General features: G+C 38.9%; 1 protein-coding gene across 1 annotated transcript in view; it reads right to left on the reverse strand.

The window, feature by feature from the left end:
* Positions 1 to 1,076: 1,076 nt before the first annotated feature.
* The window catches only part of mxd4 (MAX dimerization protein 4), a 33,759-nt gene continuing 13,955 nt past the window's right edge, over positions 1,077 to 20,880 (reverse strand). Inside the window, 3 exon segments of the mRNA XM_028457598.1 lie at positions 1,077 to 4,932; positions 7,243 to 7,405; positions 11,310 to 11,424. Coding sequence (XP_028313399.1) covers positions 4,760 to 4,932; positions 7,243 to 7,405; positions 11,310 to 11,424 — 451 coding nt within the window. The 3' untranslated portion in view covers positions 1,077 to 4,759.

Genomic DNA, 20,880 nt, shown 5'->3' on the forward strand with positions numbered 1-20,880 from the left:
TTCATAATTTAAAACGCTACTTAATGACACCTTATTTATGCAAATGACAGGTGCCATGTCATAATAATGACAGCGTAATATCAGCATTATGTATAAAACCTCAAATAGAGTGTGACTGGAGAATCTTGTGGGATTATTTGTGAGAAATTGCTGTATTTTGGAAAAATGTAGAGTTTTTGCCCAATTTGCGATTAAAAATGAGCTCAGTTGTGTGATAAAGGTACGGGAAAATGACATTCTTTTGATGTTGTGTATTTGGAGAAACTGTCATATTCAAAACCAGAGGTGAAAGTAATGGATTACACGTACTCGCGTTACTGTAATTGAGTTGCTTTTATGGGTACTTGTACTTTTTTGAGTAGATTTTTAAATCAGTCATTTGACTTGAAGTACGTTTTAAAAGTTAAGTAATTTGTTACATTTCTACAAACCATTACTGAGTCAATTATTATTTATTGTTTTAAAATGATCAAAGGACATTGTTAAACTACAAAAAAATGAAATGACCAGACATCACATCATAGACGACCAACCAGATTAAACGCTACGTACGGCGCAAAAACAGCATTGAATGCAAGTTATTTTCATAGATGTATTTATACTTAGAGCCTGAGAATTTTCTTTAAATTATTTTATTTAAAAAATAATTGTACATTTTGACAAACCTTTTATTTTATACAGATGCCTTTGTGGAAAATAAATTAAGTTAAAATTGTGTAATATTTTTTTTCTACATGAGATGTTTACTGTATGGGTTGAAAGTAACTAGTAACTTTTCCTTTGAGTACTATTTAATTGAGCTACTTTTTACTTGTACTTGAGTATTATATGTATGACTTACTTGTACTTATACTTGAGTACAATTTCAATCAAGTAACAATACTTCTACCTGAGTCGGACATATCAGTACTCTTTACACGTGTTGAGAACTGAACCAACTCATCATTTACACGATTGATTATTGTTTTGTTTTTTACATTCTCCTGCTGGCCACACTGGATGCTCTTAAAAGGCCAGATTTGGCCCCCGGGCCTTGTGTTTGACACATGTGGTGTGCAGAGTTATGAGACAGTAACAGCTTTATAAAAAAATTTAATTATATTACAATGAGCGAATACACAATACCTTCAAGTGTTTGCTAAAACGTAGCCAGCACCAGGTACTCGTGTACACACACACACACACACACACAGAATGCGTATTACACATCCACTAAAAAAAGGAACATATTCACAGGTCTCTGGCACAGAACTCTCCCTCCTCTCCTCTGATACCCAGCGAGTTCACCCTCTCCAGCCTTTCTAAGGGGATGTAGGGGGGTGGGGATGCAAAATAAGGTAGAAAAGACAGGAAGTGCAGAAAGCTGACCTAGATCCTAACAGCTAGTTGAAGCTATTTGATTGGATTACACAATGGAACATCTAACGTTCATGGAGGAATTAAAAGTGACTAAATATTTGGCAGGAATATAATATTTTGTGGAAGTTGCTGTTTGTTAGTTAGTTCGGCTTGTGGGAATTAACACAGTTTGTGTCCTTTCTGCGAAGATCAACTCATTTGTGTTTGCGCTGATGTTTATGTATATATATATATATATATGTGTGTAAATGCTACCTAAACATTTCCAGTGCAGGTTCTTTAAAACTCAAAGTCTTCTTCAACTGGTACAATCTCTCTGTAGGGAAATAACGTTTTCCAAGGCACATCATTAGAATAATTGACATAAACACTATCCATCTCTATCTAACAAAGTGTTAACACATCCATCAGCTGCTCACCGATCACTCATTCCGACCTTGTTTCCGTGCTATGTTTATTTTTCAATGACGGCCACTGAAAAAAAATGATAATCTCATATCCGGCCCCCGAGCTTAATCTCGTGTGGATTTTTCTTCTAACAGGGAGGTTCTGTGCAAGAGAATCATTTGTTGCCATTTATGTGGTTTTTTTTTTTTTTTCTCTTTCTCAGTTGTTCATCCGTCAAAACAACCTGGAAAAAAAGGACATTTTTGCTACACAGAATCATGTACAAATCCTTTGACATGAATGTAAACTCTTTGATGACAAAAAGGAAATTAAAAAAAAACAACCTAATCTCTGGTTTATTTTTGCCCTCCTGCAGTGTACGGTGAGAGTGCAGTTTGGAGGTTCAAATAAAATGGTTGAGAGAACAAAAAAAAAAATTGGTCACCAAAAAAAAAAAATAAAAAATGCACCACAGAATGAAAAGCAAAACCACCTGCTTGTCATTAAAGCCCCCCCGCCCTGCCTTCTAAAGCACACGATGGTAATATTGCTGTGTGTCAAAAGATCAATGGGTAACACTATTGTAGGGACGGACCACCGGGAGCTCGGAGGATAACACCTTAAGCTGCCTTTGATTGGATTATTCTTTATCGCTCCTCTCCCAGTGACCCCCCACTGAACAAACACACATAGATGACATTGAAGGAGTTACTAAAATAAAAGCAACAGAAAGTTTTTTTTGTTTTGTTTGAACCCCGTTGGTGACCATTCCGGGGGTGACTGGAAGCTGCCATGGGAGTTTATCAGTGTTGGGTTTTCTGTTTCAAGAGATGGCACTGGTCAATGGAGGGGTGTAGGGAGGGGGCAGTGCCTAGGGAGGGTACAACAGCGGCTTCAGTAGAGACCCAAGTTTTTGTTTCTTTCCTGTATATACGAGGAGGTCTTCACATGCCCCTTGTTCGTGGAAGTGCTTTGCACTCGGTGGAGGGTGGAGATCAAAGCTTGCAGCGCTGCCAGAGTAAGGGATGGGGACGGGGGGGGGGTGAGCGAGAGTGTGACCTGAGTAGGGGATGAGGGTGAGGTGGTGGGTGAGGAAAGAGGTCAAAGGCTCACCAAGGCACAGAATGACAGCAGGAGAGCGAGAGAGGCCAGTGTATGAGCTCCCCTGCCTCCACTCTCCTCCTGTCTGTCTGTCTCTCATATATATAGATTTATATTTATATATAGATATAGATATACTCACTCTTTTTTGTCTTTTCATTACAAGAGAACATTTAGGAAAATATAATACAAAAAATTTAATACGAGAAATATAGACTACACTGGCTGCTATCACTTTAAGTGACACGTAGCTTCTTTTTTTTTTTCTTTCTTTTTTTTGTCTACCTTTGAATCTTTTGTTGTCTTTAATTTTTTTTAGTCAGACCAGACACGGTGGACCAGCCCCTTTTTTTTTTTTTAAAGTGCCAAGCTCTACAGACAGCCAGAGACTGGGGGCTAAGAACTATTTCAATAGGTCAGAGAGCGACAGCAGCGCCTCCTCCGTCAATAGTGACTATTGTGCATCAGTTACAGATGAGGAAGAAAGGAACCTTGGTCTTTAGCAGTGTCGAATATAACTTTCCAGACAAAAGTAACAGATAAAGGAGTTAAAAAAATAGAAAAGATGGTTAATCTGGTTAGAGGAAAGTGAGATGAATGCGATACGTTAGCTAGGTTAGCGGAAACAAGTGCGTCTAACACAGAACTAATCCACCTAACTGGCTTTCTGTCTCTGTCCTTCAGATCTAAGCTACAGCTTTGACTTGTTAATTCACCGTCAAACGTGAAAAAAAGCATCAGAGCTGCTGTGGAAAAGCAAACGACGGCACAGAAGTCTGTGGTTTTCAGCTTTTGTCCCCCCTTTTTTAATTCAAGCATGTCACGTCTCATCGTTCACGTGAATCTAATCGAACGCTCAGAAGAAGAAGAAGCAACGACTTCTTGTGTTTTATTGCTACATCGATCAGCTACTGAGAACGGTTTCCATCTGGACTTTGAGCGTTCGTTTCATAACGCAGTCGTCCATCCGCACCATAGGCTGCTATAGTGTAGTGGTCAGTAGTGTGGAGTAGTGGTTCTGAACAGTGATCTGGGTTTGGCAACAGCAGCTCTGGAGCTTTTCACACCATTGGGAAGAGAATTTAGAATGGATTCACGTAGCTTTGTGTTTACCCTACTCTGCTTTGTCCAAAGTGGAATAAATGGAATAAATCTGGTAACATTAAAGCTCATCGAACAAATCATGACTATGATAAACATCAAAGAATAGGTAAAGTAAGAGCTATAGTGGTGTAAACATACGCAGAGGCAGAAAAGAGGGAACTCTGTCAAATAGTAAATATTCTGTTAATTCAACTAAAAGAGTTGGATTTAAAAAGTTTGTTTAACCTCAAACTTCATTTCAGGTCATTTATGAAAGCAGTACAGTAGTCTTATGTCAAGGTTTTCTACCGTAGCCCACAGAGGACAAAAACAGGCCCGAGCTCTAAATCTGTGCTATCTGCTCTCTGTGGTTTTCTGGTGTAAAGAGAAGACTGTGTGACGTAGGATGTAAGAGCTTTATCATGTATCTCAGCTCAGTGCTAGTGCCATGTTGACGCTTATTTGATCCCTCAAACTTCCTGATTAACAAGTCAAAGCTGTCCCGCTCGCCAGATTAGTCAGTTCCACAAAAAAAGGAAAAAAAAACTGCTATCTACGCCTGTTAAAACACTCGGGGCGAGCCACGAAGGCCGTGGGAGGGCAGGGAGTATGAGGAGAGCCGGGTCAGGTTGTTGGGAAGGCTCGAGTGCCTTTTCAGCCTTTGTGCTTCCTGAAGAGTTCTAGGATCAAACAGGGAGATATATTTGGAGGGTGGTTTCACTGCCGTCGTGGACTTTTCTGATGCAGGTATCGGACGGCGTTGGCGAGTCAGAGAAGGTTTGAGTTGAGTGAGGAAGCCGGCTGTGTGAGATGGACCGCCGCGTTGTTTCTAACAGTGGTGCGGCTGCAGTCTGTGGGAATGTGTGTAGCTGGTGTCGCTGGAGCTGCTCTGAAGGCTGTAGTGATCCTCCTCTTCCTCTTCCTCTTCCTCCTCGCCGTCGCTGATGCTGTCTATGCTGTCCGCCTCGCCAGGGGTGAACTCCATGCCCTCAATGTCCACCTCTGCACCCAGGAAGAAAAGGAAATACACATCGTTATTTGGGGCGGCGGTTAAAAAACACAGTGACAGAAAAGGAACTGTTTCTTTTCACCAAACTGTGGGGATGTTTATTGGGTGGCCTGCTGTGCTTTGCAGATTAAAAGTGGATTTAGACAGCCGTTAACTCCAAGCAAACAGCCACATCTTTGTGCTTTTGTGGCTAATCCCCGTCCATTGATAAACAACTGCATGTGTGTTTACCTCATCCAGGATTAGGGCCTCAATAGCCAATGCATTTCAGGGAAGTCGGACACTGTGTATCAGCAGATTCCCCACGAAGAGTGAGTTACACTGCCAACCAGCACATGGTCCCAGCACATGGAAGGACTAAAAGTGCTGCTTGGTGGTCTGGACAGCACAGCAGTCCCTCCTTCATAGGGGTGTGCATTGCCAGGAATCGGATGATCCCATAAGATTTACGAATTGCATGTCACGATGCAATATATCCCAATACTAAACAAGTACAAAATGGTATGAAATACAATTCCTTTTTTTTTTTTTTTTTAAACTTGCGAGAACAAGTAAATAGTAACTTAATGTAATGTAATTCAGGTACCAATATAAAAAACAAGTGGTGTGTTTATCTGTCAAATTACATTTTTCAAACTTTTGCTTCAACAACAGATTCTGATTCTGTTAAGTTCTTAAATTTTTAAAAAAATATATTTTTAACCACTATATCTATAAAAGTGCTCAGTGAGTTTTTATGTAAATGAAGTGCGATCAACTTCCAAGCTAAAGTACATGAAGGAGTGAGGTAGTTTAACAAGGTCTGATGTGGTTCACTGACACCTAGTGACCAGGCGTTTACATGCTATGCATATGTTAGCACAATTAAATGGTTTTTTGTTAAAAAAAACATGATTAAAAAAAATCAATTTTTACATTTTTTGGATCAATACGATCATCGTGTGGTGAAATATCGCAATATATCGCTGAATCAATTTTTTTCTCTTACACCCTTACTCCTTAACATACGCAAACCCTTCGTGCACATCTAGCTCTATGCTTAACCGCCCAACATGTCATACACATGCATATTACATACTAGACACTCAATGAGTACATACTGTCTACTATATATGATTAGTATGATTAGGACGATAGCCATTACCACTGAAGTATACTTCCAAGTTTCCCAAGATGCATTTCAAACCTACAACGATAAAAACCTGAAGCTCACTGAGGCTAAATATCTCTGTTGAATCGCAACCTTTGAAAGTTCTGAACATTTTAAGCGAGAAAGTGACCAAATAGAATATCAACATTTGATCCATTGTGCTCCTGACAAAACGTCCGGTTAACTTCAAAACAAGAGCGTTAAAAACTAATAGAAGACAAGAAAACATGCTTTTGTTTTGATGAGGGGATATTTGCCTTTTAGATTGAAGCTGGTCCGAGGACGATTTTATGTTCTGCACACAATGCATCATGGGGCAGTTAAGTATGACTAGTGTGCCCACCATGCATACTTAAAAAAATGTCCCGATACATCCTGATATTTCTCGCGTACTCAATCTTTCCATACTAGCTAATGTGAACGCACTACATACTCATTTTTCCGTCAGAATTAGTACGAGTAGTAGAGTAAGTGTGCGATTTGAACACAGTCTAATTGCTGTGAATTTAGGACCTAAACCTCCAAAGTTTGTCCGACTCAACATACAGTAGTGCACGTGTAAATGCAGTTTGTTATATGAGAGAGTCCAATGTGGGTCATTTTAGATTTACATCTAATGCAGACATGATTTACATTTGATTTACATTTGTGTCGAGAAGTCCTGACCTCAAGAATGCCACAACCTGCTCACATGAAACGAGGTTGGTCACACGCAAGAAATAATTCCAGATATTGGCAGTGATCTGCATCAGTGATCCTGATCATGGTCACATGATCATTCACATTTGAAAGGCTTCAAAGAAATTTCTATCCAGATTAATGACGTAGGTACAAATGTATGGAAAGAAAAAAAAAAATTTGCTATGAACAATGTACAATTCACTTCCAATCAGGATGAAACTGTGTGGGGCAGAACTGAGCCACATTTCATGAAGTTTGGTCAATCATGAGCCGAGATGATGAAAATAAGGATTATTCCATTTTTGATACTGATCCAGAATCAGTGTATCGCCTTGTATCCCCACCAAAATGTTCTGGAATCACAATCTGTGAAGTACTGTTAAAGTAATTCTGCTAACTGATCTTCCAAAGATTGATTTTCAAACCAAACAAGGCAACAGTAGCACTAATGTTCTTTTCAAAGCTGGCACACCTTGCTCTGAGTCGGTGGAGATGGTGGAGCCCATGCTGTCTGTGCGGATGCGCTCCACAGATCCAGACACGGAGAGCTGCTCCAGGCGGCGTTTGAGGTAGCGGTGCTCTCTTTGAAGCTGCTCCTTCACATTTAAAGCCTTCCTGTCCTGCTCTTCCAGCTTCTACAAACACAAAGTTAAGTCCAGTTAGATTCATAGACAACAGAAGAGATCTGCTGTGATGTCATCCTCTTCCCTAGTTATTAGAGCTGGGCGATATGGTCCAAAATTCACATTTTGATATTTTTTCTCAAAATGGCGATATACGATACGATATAAATCTTGATAATTTTAATTCAAATAAAGTCTTTACAGAAAAATTCAGGGTTAAATTTGCTAATGCAAAATGCCACACAGGCTAAAATAACATTACGGTGCTTTGAAGTTGGTTAAAAAAAGAAAGAAAAGCAAACAGAGAAATAGAATGGGACAACCGAAATACATGAACAAAAATACACAAAAGGAGAAAAAATACAGAAAGGGACAACAAAAATCCAAGAACAACATACATACCAAAAACTACACCAAACGACACAGAAAGACATCCAAAATGAACTAAAAATACACAAAAGAGAAACAAAAGTACATAGGGCAACAAATTACACAAAAAGAGTTTTATTTATTTGTTTATTTATTAAAAAACAGTTGCACAATATGTGCTACTTTTGGCTTTTTCCCCTGTAAGGGACAGCATGTATGAGTGAGGTCTGGGTTTAGGACGCACTCAGAAATCCATTTACTGTGATTTTCAAGTTCTGAGAAGTAGTGAAAGCAGTGATTAATAAAATGAGTAATTTAACTAAAAAATATGTATATACTGTATATCAACACTGGCAATATTGTAATTTTCTATATCGCAAAATAGAAAACTCGATATATCTTAAATCTCGATATATCGCCCAGCCCTACTAGTTAGTTGCCGAGTGCACACCTCCACAGCAGACTAAGAAGTTTCCCATATTGGTGTTGCTCAGCTTTGTCCATTTGCAGTTTTACAGCTGATGTGAAAGCCCAGGAAATAGATATTTGTTTCAAAATAAAAGCCAATAGAGCAACAAGGAAAATTCCCACATTCCAGAATAAATCAAAGGATTAATAATTGCAAAGTGACCTCAGATAATTCTGCATCTATTCAAGTGAATGCACATAACTGATTACACCTGCTATCAATACGGGAGATAGAAAATGGCCTTTTTTTGGCAGGTAGTAATCACCTCGCACTGTGTTCGCTGTGTGAATCAGTCACTGCTTGTACGATAAAGCACTGTTGGTTCCCCCTCTGTTATAGTTATTTATTTATGACCATTATTCACACAGGTGGAGCTAATTTTGATAAGGGCTTCCAGTATCCAGTAGACGTGACAGTTTAAATATTGACTTGTTCAATTAGGTTTTACATCATTTTCTTCAAACAATGAGAGAATGTAAATAGGAGGCGCACACAACAACGCAGGGATCACCACTGTCCACTGACAGTCGCACTGTGTAAAATCTATCAATAAATAATAGAGCAAATCAGTGAGAGCTCAGTGATGATGATGATGATGATGCGTTGTCATGGACATGGACGGGATGATTGATCTTTACGTTACTCTAAAATATCCACTCCTATAGGCGTTACAGCGTGTGTGTCTGTGCACGGGAGACGTTCAAGCCCAGTGTTGACAGAGGGTGGTCTTTGTTTCCACAACGTTCAAACACAAGTTCACTCTATTTGTGAAGGAAAGCACAGAGACACAAGACAAACAATAAATAAATAAATAAATAAATAAAGACGTCATGAAACAGCTGTGTGGTGCACACAAACATTCGTTTTTAGCAAACCAAGTGTCATGATGCTAATATAAGTAATCACACATCCAAAAACCTGGGTTGTATTTTATTGTATTTTAAGGTTGCTTTAAGGGTTGGGCTCAATTACATCGTAATCAACGTAATTGAATCATTCATTAGACAATTATGGCCAGATTCTTCTTCTATCTTTAGTTTTTATATAATACAGTAATAATAATACTAATAATAATACAACAACAACACCATAAAATCTGTTTGAAATCCATTTACCGGTACTTCAACCAAAGTTAAATAAAATTACGATACATAATGCCATTTCTGTTAGATTATAGATTATAATCTGAAACCATTGGATTAACACAACTGTTCTTAAATGTTCTTTCTATCACTTGCACCAAAATGTCATAAGCAGTTTTATAATCATGTATATTTTCCTGTAGCTATCATTCATTATGCATGAATAAATAAAATTGTATTTAATAATAATCACAATAATGGGACCCTTGCAACTTATAATGGAAGAGGGTACAAGTTGAAAGAATATCAGACATCTTTGAACGAGAAAGCACGAGTGTTTCAGGTCTCAGCAAGAAAGTGAGAGTAAACGCTGATTCGCGCCGAAGCTTGACTCAGTGTAATGATGGATGGTGTTGTTAGTTGATTGGAAGCATTTGTCAGATGGAAACCCAAGTATGATGAGAGAAGGTGCCACACAGTGACGAGAATAAACAGGAAATGAAGGGTTGACGTTTGTGAATTCTGAATTTTCACAGTTATTGATGGCTTATCTTCTGCAGGAACAGTGCAAGCTAAAATATTTTCTGCATGTGCTGATGTTCAAAGTGTTTGGTGTCATTCGATGCCTTGGAAGTGAAACAGTTTCATGAACCACTAAGGAGGAGTAAGCCCTGAACAAACCAAACAGGAGCTTGTCTTTGTGAACAAATCCTTGGATCAGATAACAGATCACCTGAGTTTTCTACGTTGTTGACTCCTTTTTTTCTTCTCATACTTTTAATCTTGGAACTATTTTTGTCTGGAAGGCCTAGCGCTTGATTTAATGCATAGAAAACCATGAAACACTTGTTCCAGATTTAATGAATTGCATTGCGTCCACTGCAATCATTTATTTGCATTTCCTCCTCCCATTTTTTTGCACCCCTAATGACATCTTCCTATTTTACATATTCATCAGAGGAAAACGTGTTAAACAGAATGTGGGCACATTGTGGCACGCTGAAAGGTTTGTACCCCTTATTAGTGCGTGGAGTGACATTTGCACACGTTTTAATACCTCTGAACCTCTAGTGAATCTGCCCCGAGTGTGCTGGGGGGTCATAGTACTGCATGTTTGGTCTCCCTTATTGAGCACACCTAATTTCTTATATACGAGGGGTGTCAAACTCATTTTAGTTCAGGGGCCAAGTATGGAGCGGTTATCTTTAGTGGGCCACAGATTTTAGACAGAAAAAAAGAGCAGTTTGCACTAATATGTGAAGTTTCATTGTGAATTTGTGTATTATTTTGGGAGATATCTATAGCTGAGATATCTACGAGTCCATATGTCCGTGTGAATGTCCGCATGTTTATGCCTCCGTCCATCCACTCTTTTCATTTTATCCATGTCTTTTAAGGCTCTTATTAAATAAATAGGTTCGGCTCTAGTCCGAGCCGCCATCTTGGATTATGTCATCACCAGCACGTCATCGCGGCAGAACGCCTGGAATTAACCGAAAGAGGAATTAAGTGTGTACAAGATTGAGGATTTTTGAAATTCGGAATTTAAATTGTAATAAACCAGCCACCTAATTTGGATTTAAGTTTAATTCTGAATTAAATTAGCATTAGGAATTAAGTGTTTACAAGGTCACTTTAAAGAGGAATTAACTTTTATCCTGCTTTAAAGAAGAATTAAAGCTCCCATGTAAACGTGGCCAATGATTCATGGTTTCTCTGACTTTTTTTTACTGTCTGCTGTGGGACGATCTGAATGCTCTAAAGCAGCGATTCTCAACTGGTGGGTCGGGACCCAAAAGTGGGTCGCGGCTGTCTCTCGTGTTGGAGTTGTCTTTTATGTTGAAAGAAACTTTTCTTTTGATAGGCATGCTGTGAAATGCATGTTGCACAGGAAAGTATAAAAAAAAAACATTATTCATGTGTGTTTTCAACACCAGCTTTGGCCTTGAGTTTGACACATGCATTCTATACTCTCCCTTTGTGTTGTTCTAAGTACCTTGATGAGCATCTTTGCCCTTTTCAGCAGGCTCAGAGTGGTGTGTCTCGTGCTGTCGGGACCCAAAGGCACCAGCTTTTTCAGCTGCTCCAAGTAGAGCCGTAGTTTAGCACGTCTGCAAGTACACAGACATGACGAGTCAGCACACAAAGCCAAAGAGGAAAAACACAAACAATGTAGCAAGGCAGACAATGTAGCAGCACATCCCTGGAGGCCAGAAAAACTGTCTAAACTGTGGTTTATTGTCCTGTTAGACCACTATAACACATGCTTTCTGCATTTACACAAAAGTAAACAAACTTTAGTGAAGTGAGACAAAAACACTTAAAGGAGGTATCCCTGCAAACAAGTTTAACAGACGCAACGGAGTCAATAGTGGTACTGATAACGTTTTGCACATTAACACACGTAAACATGCTGGTTACGTGCGTTCAAGCTCAGAAATGCAGTTGCGTTTTTGTATTATTGCATTGTCATTATTGTTGTGGTCTTGGGTATGGATTAGTTTGTAGGTTTTAGTTCACAAAGATAAACCAAGTTCTCAGTTGAGGACATGAATGATGTACATCTGAGTATTATGCAGAGCATAGAAAGATACAGAGTTGCTGTTTGGAAGAGATGTAGCCATAGTATAATCTCTCTGACTGATTCATTATAGAGTAATTTCTGATTTTTATTTATTTATTATATATCATTGATCATCATTGACAGAACTACCACAACACCCCTTTCTTCACTGCTGGAGTCTCTATCCAGTGAGATCAAGTTATAGAATTTCACCCTTTGATAACCTTGCATCGCTGCCAGCAACAACCTTGGATCCACCAGTCAAAAGTTCACTGAATGCTCTCTATTCATGCTAAAAACAGATAAAAGTTCATTTTGGTGCATGCATGGAGCGACGTCCTATAAATAAAACGAATCATTCAAAATGGTCACAATTATGCCAGAAATTCCTAACTTCTGTCCTTGTTTCATTCAGATTTGTCAATGTCAATGTCATTGTCAGCTTTATTTCTATAGTATGTTTACACAGCCAAGGCTTAAGTGCTTTACAAGAAAATAAAATAGGGAAAACTATAAGAGTTAGAAACTATGTACACAACACACAATAAGCATCAATGGATAAAACCATAACAGGCAAAAATGAAAGTGTTACCAAAGGCCAAAGTGAAAAAGTGCATTTTAAAAATGAAAGCCTTGCTATCCTCTGCTGGTCTAACAACCCATGAAGTCTTTCATTGTTCTAAAGCAGCGCCCCATATACACTCAACACTCCTGAACCTTTGGCTAACTCCGTCTGATTGGTAAACAGCGTCCGACAGTGCCAGGTCTGTGCTGTCCATCACTGCAACCACATCAGTGCTGTGTCCTCTGCACTGTGCACATGCTGTCACTATTCTTCCCTCTTAGGAAGGGTGTCACCTGAAGTTCTCACATAAAGCAGGATCCTCTTATGGTATTACTGAACTACCATCACAGTTGTTCTGGAGGTAAAACACAGTGTCACAAGCTGAACAGTGGAGTTCTACAGAACACATGCCTTACTAAACTGACCGCCGTCACTAGCGTTGTGAGAACTGCCACCTGAAATGACCTGAGTGGCAGTTCTCGCGATGTTAGTGCCGACAACAGCAACAAACCCAGAAACATCTCAGATGAGAGATGATGAATGAAGACGTTCTGGTGAAAAAAACAAAGAACTTGTGTAAATATGTTGTAAAATGTGACAGAGTTTATCTTCCTAAAGACCATCAGGATGGGACACAGTTACAAGTTCTGTTAGATTAATAACTGAGATTTTAACGTCTCTAATAAGTCATTAGTAAATACCAGAGCACCGCGAGTGAGCATGAAAAATTTAAATAAAATATGTAATGAAAATAAAATGTTAATGTCTAACTTAAAGACAAGCAATGTGAAATTAACAGTAAATATTAAATGTGTTGACTTGTATATAAACTGTAAGTATATTAAATAAACACACGTGCTTCATATACCCATTTATGTTTTTATTTAGGCTGTTTAATAATTTAGGAGTTAGGGCTGGGCAATATATCGAGATTCAAGATGTATCGAGTTTTCTATTTTGGCGATATAGAAAACTATAATATTTCATATGTATATATAATAGCTTATGAATCAAAATACTAGTTTTAGGAGTCGCTGCTTTTACTTCTCAGAACAGAATGTAAAGCTCAGTTAAATGGATTAAGAGTGCAGCTGTTTGTTAATAAATGTCCCTGTGTGCATTTTGCATCAGCAAATTTAACCCAGAATTGTCTTTCTGGTCAGACTTTATTTAATAAAATTATCTAGATTTATATCATATATCAACATTTTGAGAAAATATATTGAGATATGAGTTTTGGTCCATATCACCCAGGAATGTTCACAGCATTTCAATGTTAATAAAGGTTGACCTACCAGATTCTAATCACATCATTGGATTTAGTAAGTGGTTGACAAGTGGCTATTTTAGATTTATTGTACACCTATATTAAAATATAAGGAATACTGGAGCTTGGTTGGGCAGGTGGGACGGCTCGTAGTGGGCGCCAGAAAATTTGCCTTATTTTCAAATCTAAAACTTGACAGGTATGATAGAACAGTGGGGGTTTTTCTCCCTATTTTAAATTAAAACAACACACAATCTTAAACAACTGTATTTCTATACTTTCACTTTGTGAAATATAAATCTAGTTCAACTAAAACGCAGTAAAAACATATATTTATCTGAGTTCAAACAAGATCAAAAACCAAATCTAGAAAAAAAAAAATGTCTTTTGTGTTGCCAGAAATTGTTGATATCAATATGTGGTCATGATCCAAAAACAAGTTGGGAACCACTGCACTACATACTGCTTCTTTCCACTTATTTACAAAATTAGATTCTTTAAAATGTGTGTTATCGCTCGTTCATTCCATCACTATGTTCTAAAGTTCCTTTAAAATCGTTTTGCAAAATGTTGTAGTCGGACAAAAGGGGGTACTTGGATTCAGAAATAAGAGAAAGGAGGTGCTTGAGCCTAAAAAGTTTGAGAATCCTATAGAACATGGAGCTTTTCTCTCCGTTTCTCAGGTGATTTTAGGTGTTCCTTGAAAAGGGGGGCCTGTGAAAGTGCACACATTCTTCTATTTCCTCCTCTCCCTTCCCAGGGGGCAACTCCACCTGCCCCCGTCTGGTGGTGAACCCCTTTACCCTTCTGCTCCACAGTGCAAACAGTAACACACCCTCAATCTAGTGGAAAACAAGTGTCTTCTGAGGACAGAGGCGGGGACCACGTCCAACAGTCCCAGCCACATGAAGAACTTGGTCTGTAGCCAGGGGGGAAGTGAGCAGGAAGGAGAAGGGGGTCTGCAGCAGAAAATGGTGGGGGTGGGTGAGGTCAGAGCCAGAGGACGACTTTCGTGGGAAGTCGAAAAAAGGACTCATTGAGCTCAGTGTGCTCAGCTGCAGAAGGCAGTGCTCTGCACACATCATCCAAAGGGTACCTGAGCCAATGGGCAACCATCACATAACCCCCGGCCCCCGCCCCAATCTCTCTTGTAACGAAAAACAAAAACAAGGCGTTTCCCGAATACTCAGGCTGACAGACCTCCTTCCCTCTCAAGGAAACTTGTGTTTTTACTCACTTCACACGCACACACACGCTCACACCATGGCTACAATGACTTTTTAACTTGGAAAAACCTCTGAATATTTACTTTGCTTTGATTTGAAAGCCACAGACCAAGTGTTTCATTTTGCTTCAACACAGGACCAATCATTCTTCCAGACACACTGAGAGGCCTGAACAAATCCCTGCAGCAATCAAAACACATTAGGTCCACTGTGAAACACACAGCTAGGGCTGCACAATTAATCACATTTTAATCGTGATCACAATTTTGGTTGAAACGATTAATTAAATATGATCATCGGCAATCATTACATTTAAAATACGGGCTCTGCACTCTGTATTTAAATTCCTAGCCTTTGGTACGTTATAAAATCTTGGGTTAATTAAAAAAACATGTAAAAATATACATTTTTATTTAAAGCTTCATTTGCACTGTAAACTGTACACATATTGTTTGTTTAAAAGTAGTGCAAGAAAAACTGTTTATTTTCCTAGCATGATACATAATCGTAATTACAATATTGATCAAAATAATCATGGTATCATTTTGGCCATAATCGTGCCAGCCCTAAACACAGCAAATGTTTGTTTTTTTCTTCCAAATATGCCACTATAAGACTGTATGGACAAATTATATGCAAAAACATTTATCAGCACTAGTGTAAAGTTAGAGCTACTATAAAATAAATTGTGAATTCACACACTTGTATACATTTTTAGTGTTTTATATTATTTTTCATTACTGAATATTATTCACATTGCACAATGATTCAATAATTAACAGTGTGCATTGTCTTTGGTGCATCTTGTTTTGATGTGTGTTCACAATGCAAAGCTGGGTGACAAACAGCACAAAAACACTGTGTAAGCAAATAAAGTTGACTGACAGGGAGAATTATGGACCATGAATTAATACATAAAACCAGTGCGTGACTCGGTAGAAGAACAAAATGTCTCTTTCTGCCAGGAGTCAGATGAGCAGACTGATAGCAGCGAGGACTGAGCAGATGGTTATCTGTGCTCGACATGAAGACCAAAAGGAGACACTGTAAAATGTTCACTCTGGCAAAAACAGCAACAGTGACAAAAGGTATAAATGTAACATAAAAAAAGACAAACTTCATTTTAACAAAATTAGTTTGGCCCAATCAACATCATCATCAAAGATAATGAAAATGTATTATTAAAAAATAAAAAATACTATAGGAAATTGAGTCCACATCAGTTATATCTACAGTGACACTTCCAGGAATCACAATTCCTATTATAATCTGGGAGCAAATACAAGATAATTTCCCTCCATCATCATCCACACCGTGTACTTTAAAGGGCCCATGTTACGCTAAATCAACTTTTCTGTGCTTTAAACATGATAAAAGTGCTATTTGGGCTTCATACACATGCCCAAAGTGTTTTTTTCATTGATTCCCTCAATCATTAGTTAGAGGGTGATTTGCTTTGATGATGAATTTGACACGGCACTGAGCTGGAGAAGCCGCGCCTCCAGGAAGCTCTCTGTCGTGATTGACATGTAAACAGACACGCCCATGAAGGTGAGCATGTCAGCGGCGGGCCGTCCTCTGGCCCTATGTCACCGTGCAGGGAGGAGGAAGTCAGTGTCCCGTCTATAGACACGCCCACTCATGAATATGCATAAGCAGGCCGCAAATCAGCCTGTTTGTGTAGAGTTGCTCAGAAAATGACTTTTCAGAGGCTAAAACTCTGGAAAACAGGTGAGTTTGAGAAAATAAACCTCAAATACTACGTTTTTGGGGTTCTTAGAACAAATGGAGATGGGTGAGAAATAGCATGATATGGGACATTTAAGGGTCTCCAATCAAAACCAAAACACATCATAGTAAAAGAGCTGTAAATTCAACTACATTATCAAGTTTTTTTTCTTTCTAATTTACTGCAACAAACTATTTGCAGTTGGTATCAAACGAACGTTTGAGGTTCTACATACAATCTCTTTCTCCTCAGCTTTAACCGTATGGCAGTCCATCTGTGCCACAGAAGCCCTTGCAAAGCAAACATTGTGCAATGAAACCCTGTCTGTTTCCAATCATTAAAACATGAACCAGGATACCTGGCAGTGTGTCCCTTTAAGCTCTCCAACAGCAGCATGTGTGACCCCTTCACGACACCCTCTTGTGTTTTTTCTGCTTCAAATGCACAGAGTGGATTTGGAGGGAGGTTGGGACCCTCCCTCTCTCACGTTTGTTATTCCTAAACCAAGCCCTGGTCACGCAATGTTTATCAGATTGCCTTAGACAGCCATGCACAGTGTGGCACCACATGAACGGGAATGTCGTGTCCCAGGACAGTATGCACTGACCTGCGTTTGTGTTTGAATCTCAAATTTTCAGTGTGTTACTTTAAAAGGACAGTTTGTAATACACGTGGTGAAGGCTTCATGAGGCTTCCTTGTCTTGTGTACCATGTGACAAGCTTGTGTGCTTTATGTCACAACTTCATAAAGACTTTAAAGGTAAATCCTTTGTACTCAAAGTAGTAACGTAGGAGTGTTTTTGTGACCAGATTTGTTCTGAAAGTCTGCAGGGAAATCGCCACCTGACTGCTCTCACGTGCTGTGCACCACGGGATGGTTTGTGTCTGATCTCTGGCCTTCCCTCCCCTCTCCGCTTCCTCCTCCCACCATTACTCTCTCCACCAGAGGCTGAGAGCCAAAACAAAGCCAAAACTGAGGAGGAGGGGAAAAAAAGGAACTTTTGCTTAGAGAGAAATGTATACTGTGTGTGTGTGGGTGTGTATGTGTGTGTGTTTATCTATATTTTGTTGTATTTATTATTTTTGAAATATTGAATTTTTGTATTGTCTGCTCTGCTGTATCTGTCATTTTATGTAAGTTGAGGACCCCCTCGAAAACGAGATGTTCCATCTCAAGGGGCATATCCTCCAATAAATAAATAAATTTGAAATAAATAAATTAGAAATGAAAGCTGCAGAAACTGGAACAAGCTATTTCAACTGATGAATTATAAGAGTGCACAGAACTTACTGACTAGGCCTTTCTCACACACCTGCGTTCAGTTCTGTCTCCTTAAGCCAGGTTCTCAGGTGCATATAGCAACGTTTGCACGTCTGCAAGTCTTTATAATTGATATTGTTAATTCACACACAGCAGAAAGGTGATAGTAACTAGGGTTGTCCCGATCTGATATTGATATCGATATCAGCCAAAAAATGAATATCAGATTTAATCGGACTGCATCTAAACTCGCCGATATATATTACAATATATTACATTTATTCAATTGTAGATATTATGTCGAAGGTTAACATTTACAGTATGTAACTAATTGGTTAATAATAAATGGGTCAGTTTTTCTCATACCTACTGTTGCTGACTATTGTTCTTTGTCTGAGTAACATCACTTGATCAAGCTTTTTCTAACATTCCACACTACAAAATAAGTAATAAAAGTATGTATGATTCGTGCTGATATCGCATCGGATCAATATTGGTATCGAGCAATATGCAAGGCTGCAATATCGGTATTGTATCGGAAGTGAAAAACTTGTGTCGCGCTATCCCTATTAATAACTAATAACTGGTAATTAGTCCTGTTCTTATGGACACAGCATGTCCCATAATGTCTATCACTACACAGAGTGGAAGAACTGTTGCAAACAATGGGACTTCAGCTCTCTCTGCACACTTTAATGGCTTTACTGCAGCTAAGGGCATAAGACTGAGCGACTTGTCTGGCCCAAAGCCAAATCTTTCTACACAAATGTCAAAGGTCATCAAAAACACGACTACTTTGCTCTCTCAAACTATCCAGAGCTGCTGTGTATTCTCCCCTGTTGGATTTTATAAGGAAGCAAATGCCACTTCGTTCCTATGACGCCCACAGGTGTGTTGTTGTCTGTGTGCAGAATTAAAATCCCTGATGGGCTTAGCTTTAAGTGTACAAGATAATTTAATGCTAACGTGTAAAAAATCAAGCTGCAAAAGTTTGTTTTTTGGAAAATAAGTAAAGAAAAAAAAAAAAAAACACTGCACTTTTATTTTAAAATTGTATTCGTTTATGCAGCTCTATTGGCCTATAACACCTCTACAAGTTATATGGAATCCGATTTTCAGTTGTCGCAGAAAATGAAAAGAAAAAACAGAATTCACGTTCTGAAACGGAAAATCGATCCAACACGAAAAAAACAATGTAACCCGTTTCTGTTTTTCTGTCTCTCTTTAAAATCAGGCCCCAAAAAGACACAGAAATGTCTTACATGCACATTTTGGGACAACATCACGCTTTTACAATCTATTTTTTTTTTCACCAGAAATTGGGTGACTAAATGGACAAATGTATCCAATTCCACGTGACTCTATTAACTCCTACTCGGCATGTTTGGTATGATTTCAGGAAGTTTAATAGCCAGTAGCGTTATCTAAACAGGGAAAGAAAATGAAAGGGAAACTAAAAAGTGTAACAAGACACGGATGTGACTCTTAAAGGGATAAACCCTGAAACGGAATTTTAGAAATTTTGAAACCGTAAATTGGAGGCACTGAAGGTGGAAATAAATTGTACCTAATCTTCTTTAAATAAAAAATAATGATCACAGATGACTTACTGTTTAGTGACTTAAGTACATTACTAAGATGAACTTTTTTATTCTAGATTAAAAGCCCGATTGTGTGAACAATGAAATATATTGCCTTGCTTGTATTAATATATTTGTTAATTATACAACCTTTTTTTATATATATATATATATATATATATATATATATGTTGCCATTCTGTTATCACATTTTTCTAATTGGGTGATGATAGGTCAGATAGCCAGACAAGTTGAGAATCCCTTATTTCAAACGGGAAATAAAGTGTCTTAAAGCCAGTATACGATGGTGATTAGTTTCACACCTGTGGCTATGATTCTAAGGTTTCGTTACACTACTAAGTGAAATACAGATGAAAAAATCATCTCACCATCCTCAGTTATGCATCCAAACGGTTTTTTGTTTGGTAGTCAGGATTCCTGTCAAGCTTTGCCTTCTGTTCACATATTTAGGCTCCAACATAAGAAGGAATACAAGATATGATACTGTATATTCTGAAGAATGGTTGTTTTTCATTCACCGGCTTTGCTTGAAACCAAAATGCGTGGATAATAGCAAGTACTGTTCTTTGTTACATGAATTTTGAAGTCCCTGCTTCCAAAAAATGTCTTACCTGCCAGATATCAGGCTTGTAGGTCAAATGAAAAACAAGTTCCTGCAGTGGAAAAGGGGCCGGTGTCCTAATTGTGCAACAGAAAGTGTCTGCTTGTTGCGTGAGTGCGGATCACCACGGTTAGTTGGTGGAATTTGAGGTTACCAATGGAGTGGCTCCACATCTGGCTGACAGGTTCCCGGGGAGCACAACATCGCCTTTTTTTTTTTTTTTTTTTGGGGGGGGGGCTGGTCTGTCGAGATAATGAAGGATCACATCTAGGAGTCTGACTGCCAAACAAAACACAGAGAGGCACACGTGCACTACAGGCAAACACGCACTCATACCAACACTAATTATGCACCCACAGCCTTTCATCAGGCCTTCATTAGTTTACCTGACACGCTTTTGGCCTGCCATGAACGTGTTTACTTTAACGAGATGATCAAAAAGATGACAGGAAGGGTTAGCAGAGACAAAGCTGAAACTGACAGGGTGGTTCACGAAGGGCACGAGCTGAGACTCAGGGAGACTCGAAAGTCTTTAAGCGCGCTGATAAGAAATGTCAGTCGACTGAGACGGCTTGTGTGTCTTTCTATATCTTGGCGGTAGCCACGCCCCTCCCCACCGTCTGCAATGACAACTGAGAGGCGAGACAGACAGATACTAGTCCCTCGTAAACTTGTTCTTCTGACGCAGGAACAAGGAGCTTGCTCTCACATGACTCTGTTCACGCACACAAAGCAGCAAACAACAACTGTGTGG

This window comes from Gouania willdenowi, chromosome 1 (assembly GCF_900634775.1).
Source record: "Gouania willdenowi chromosome 1, fGouWil2.1, whole genome shotgun sequence".
NCBI classification, from domain to species: Eukaryota; Metazoa; Chordata; class Actinopteri; order Blenniiformes; family Gobiesocidae; genus Gouania; species Gouania willdenowi.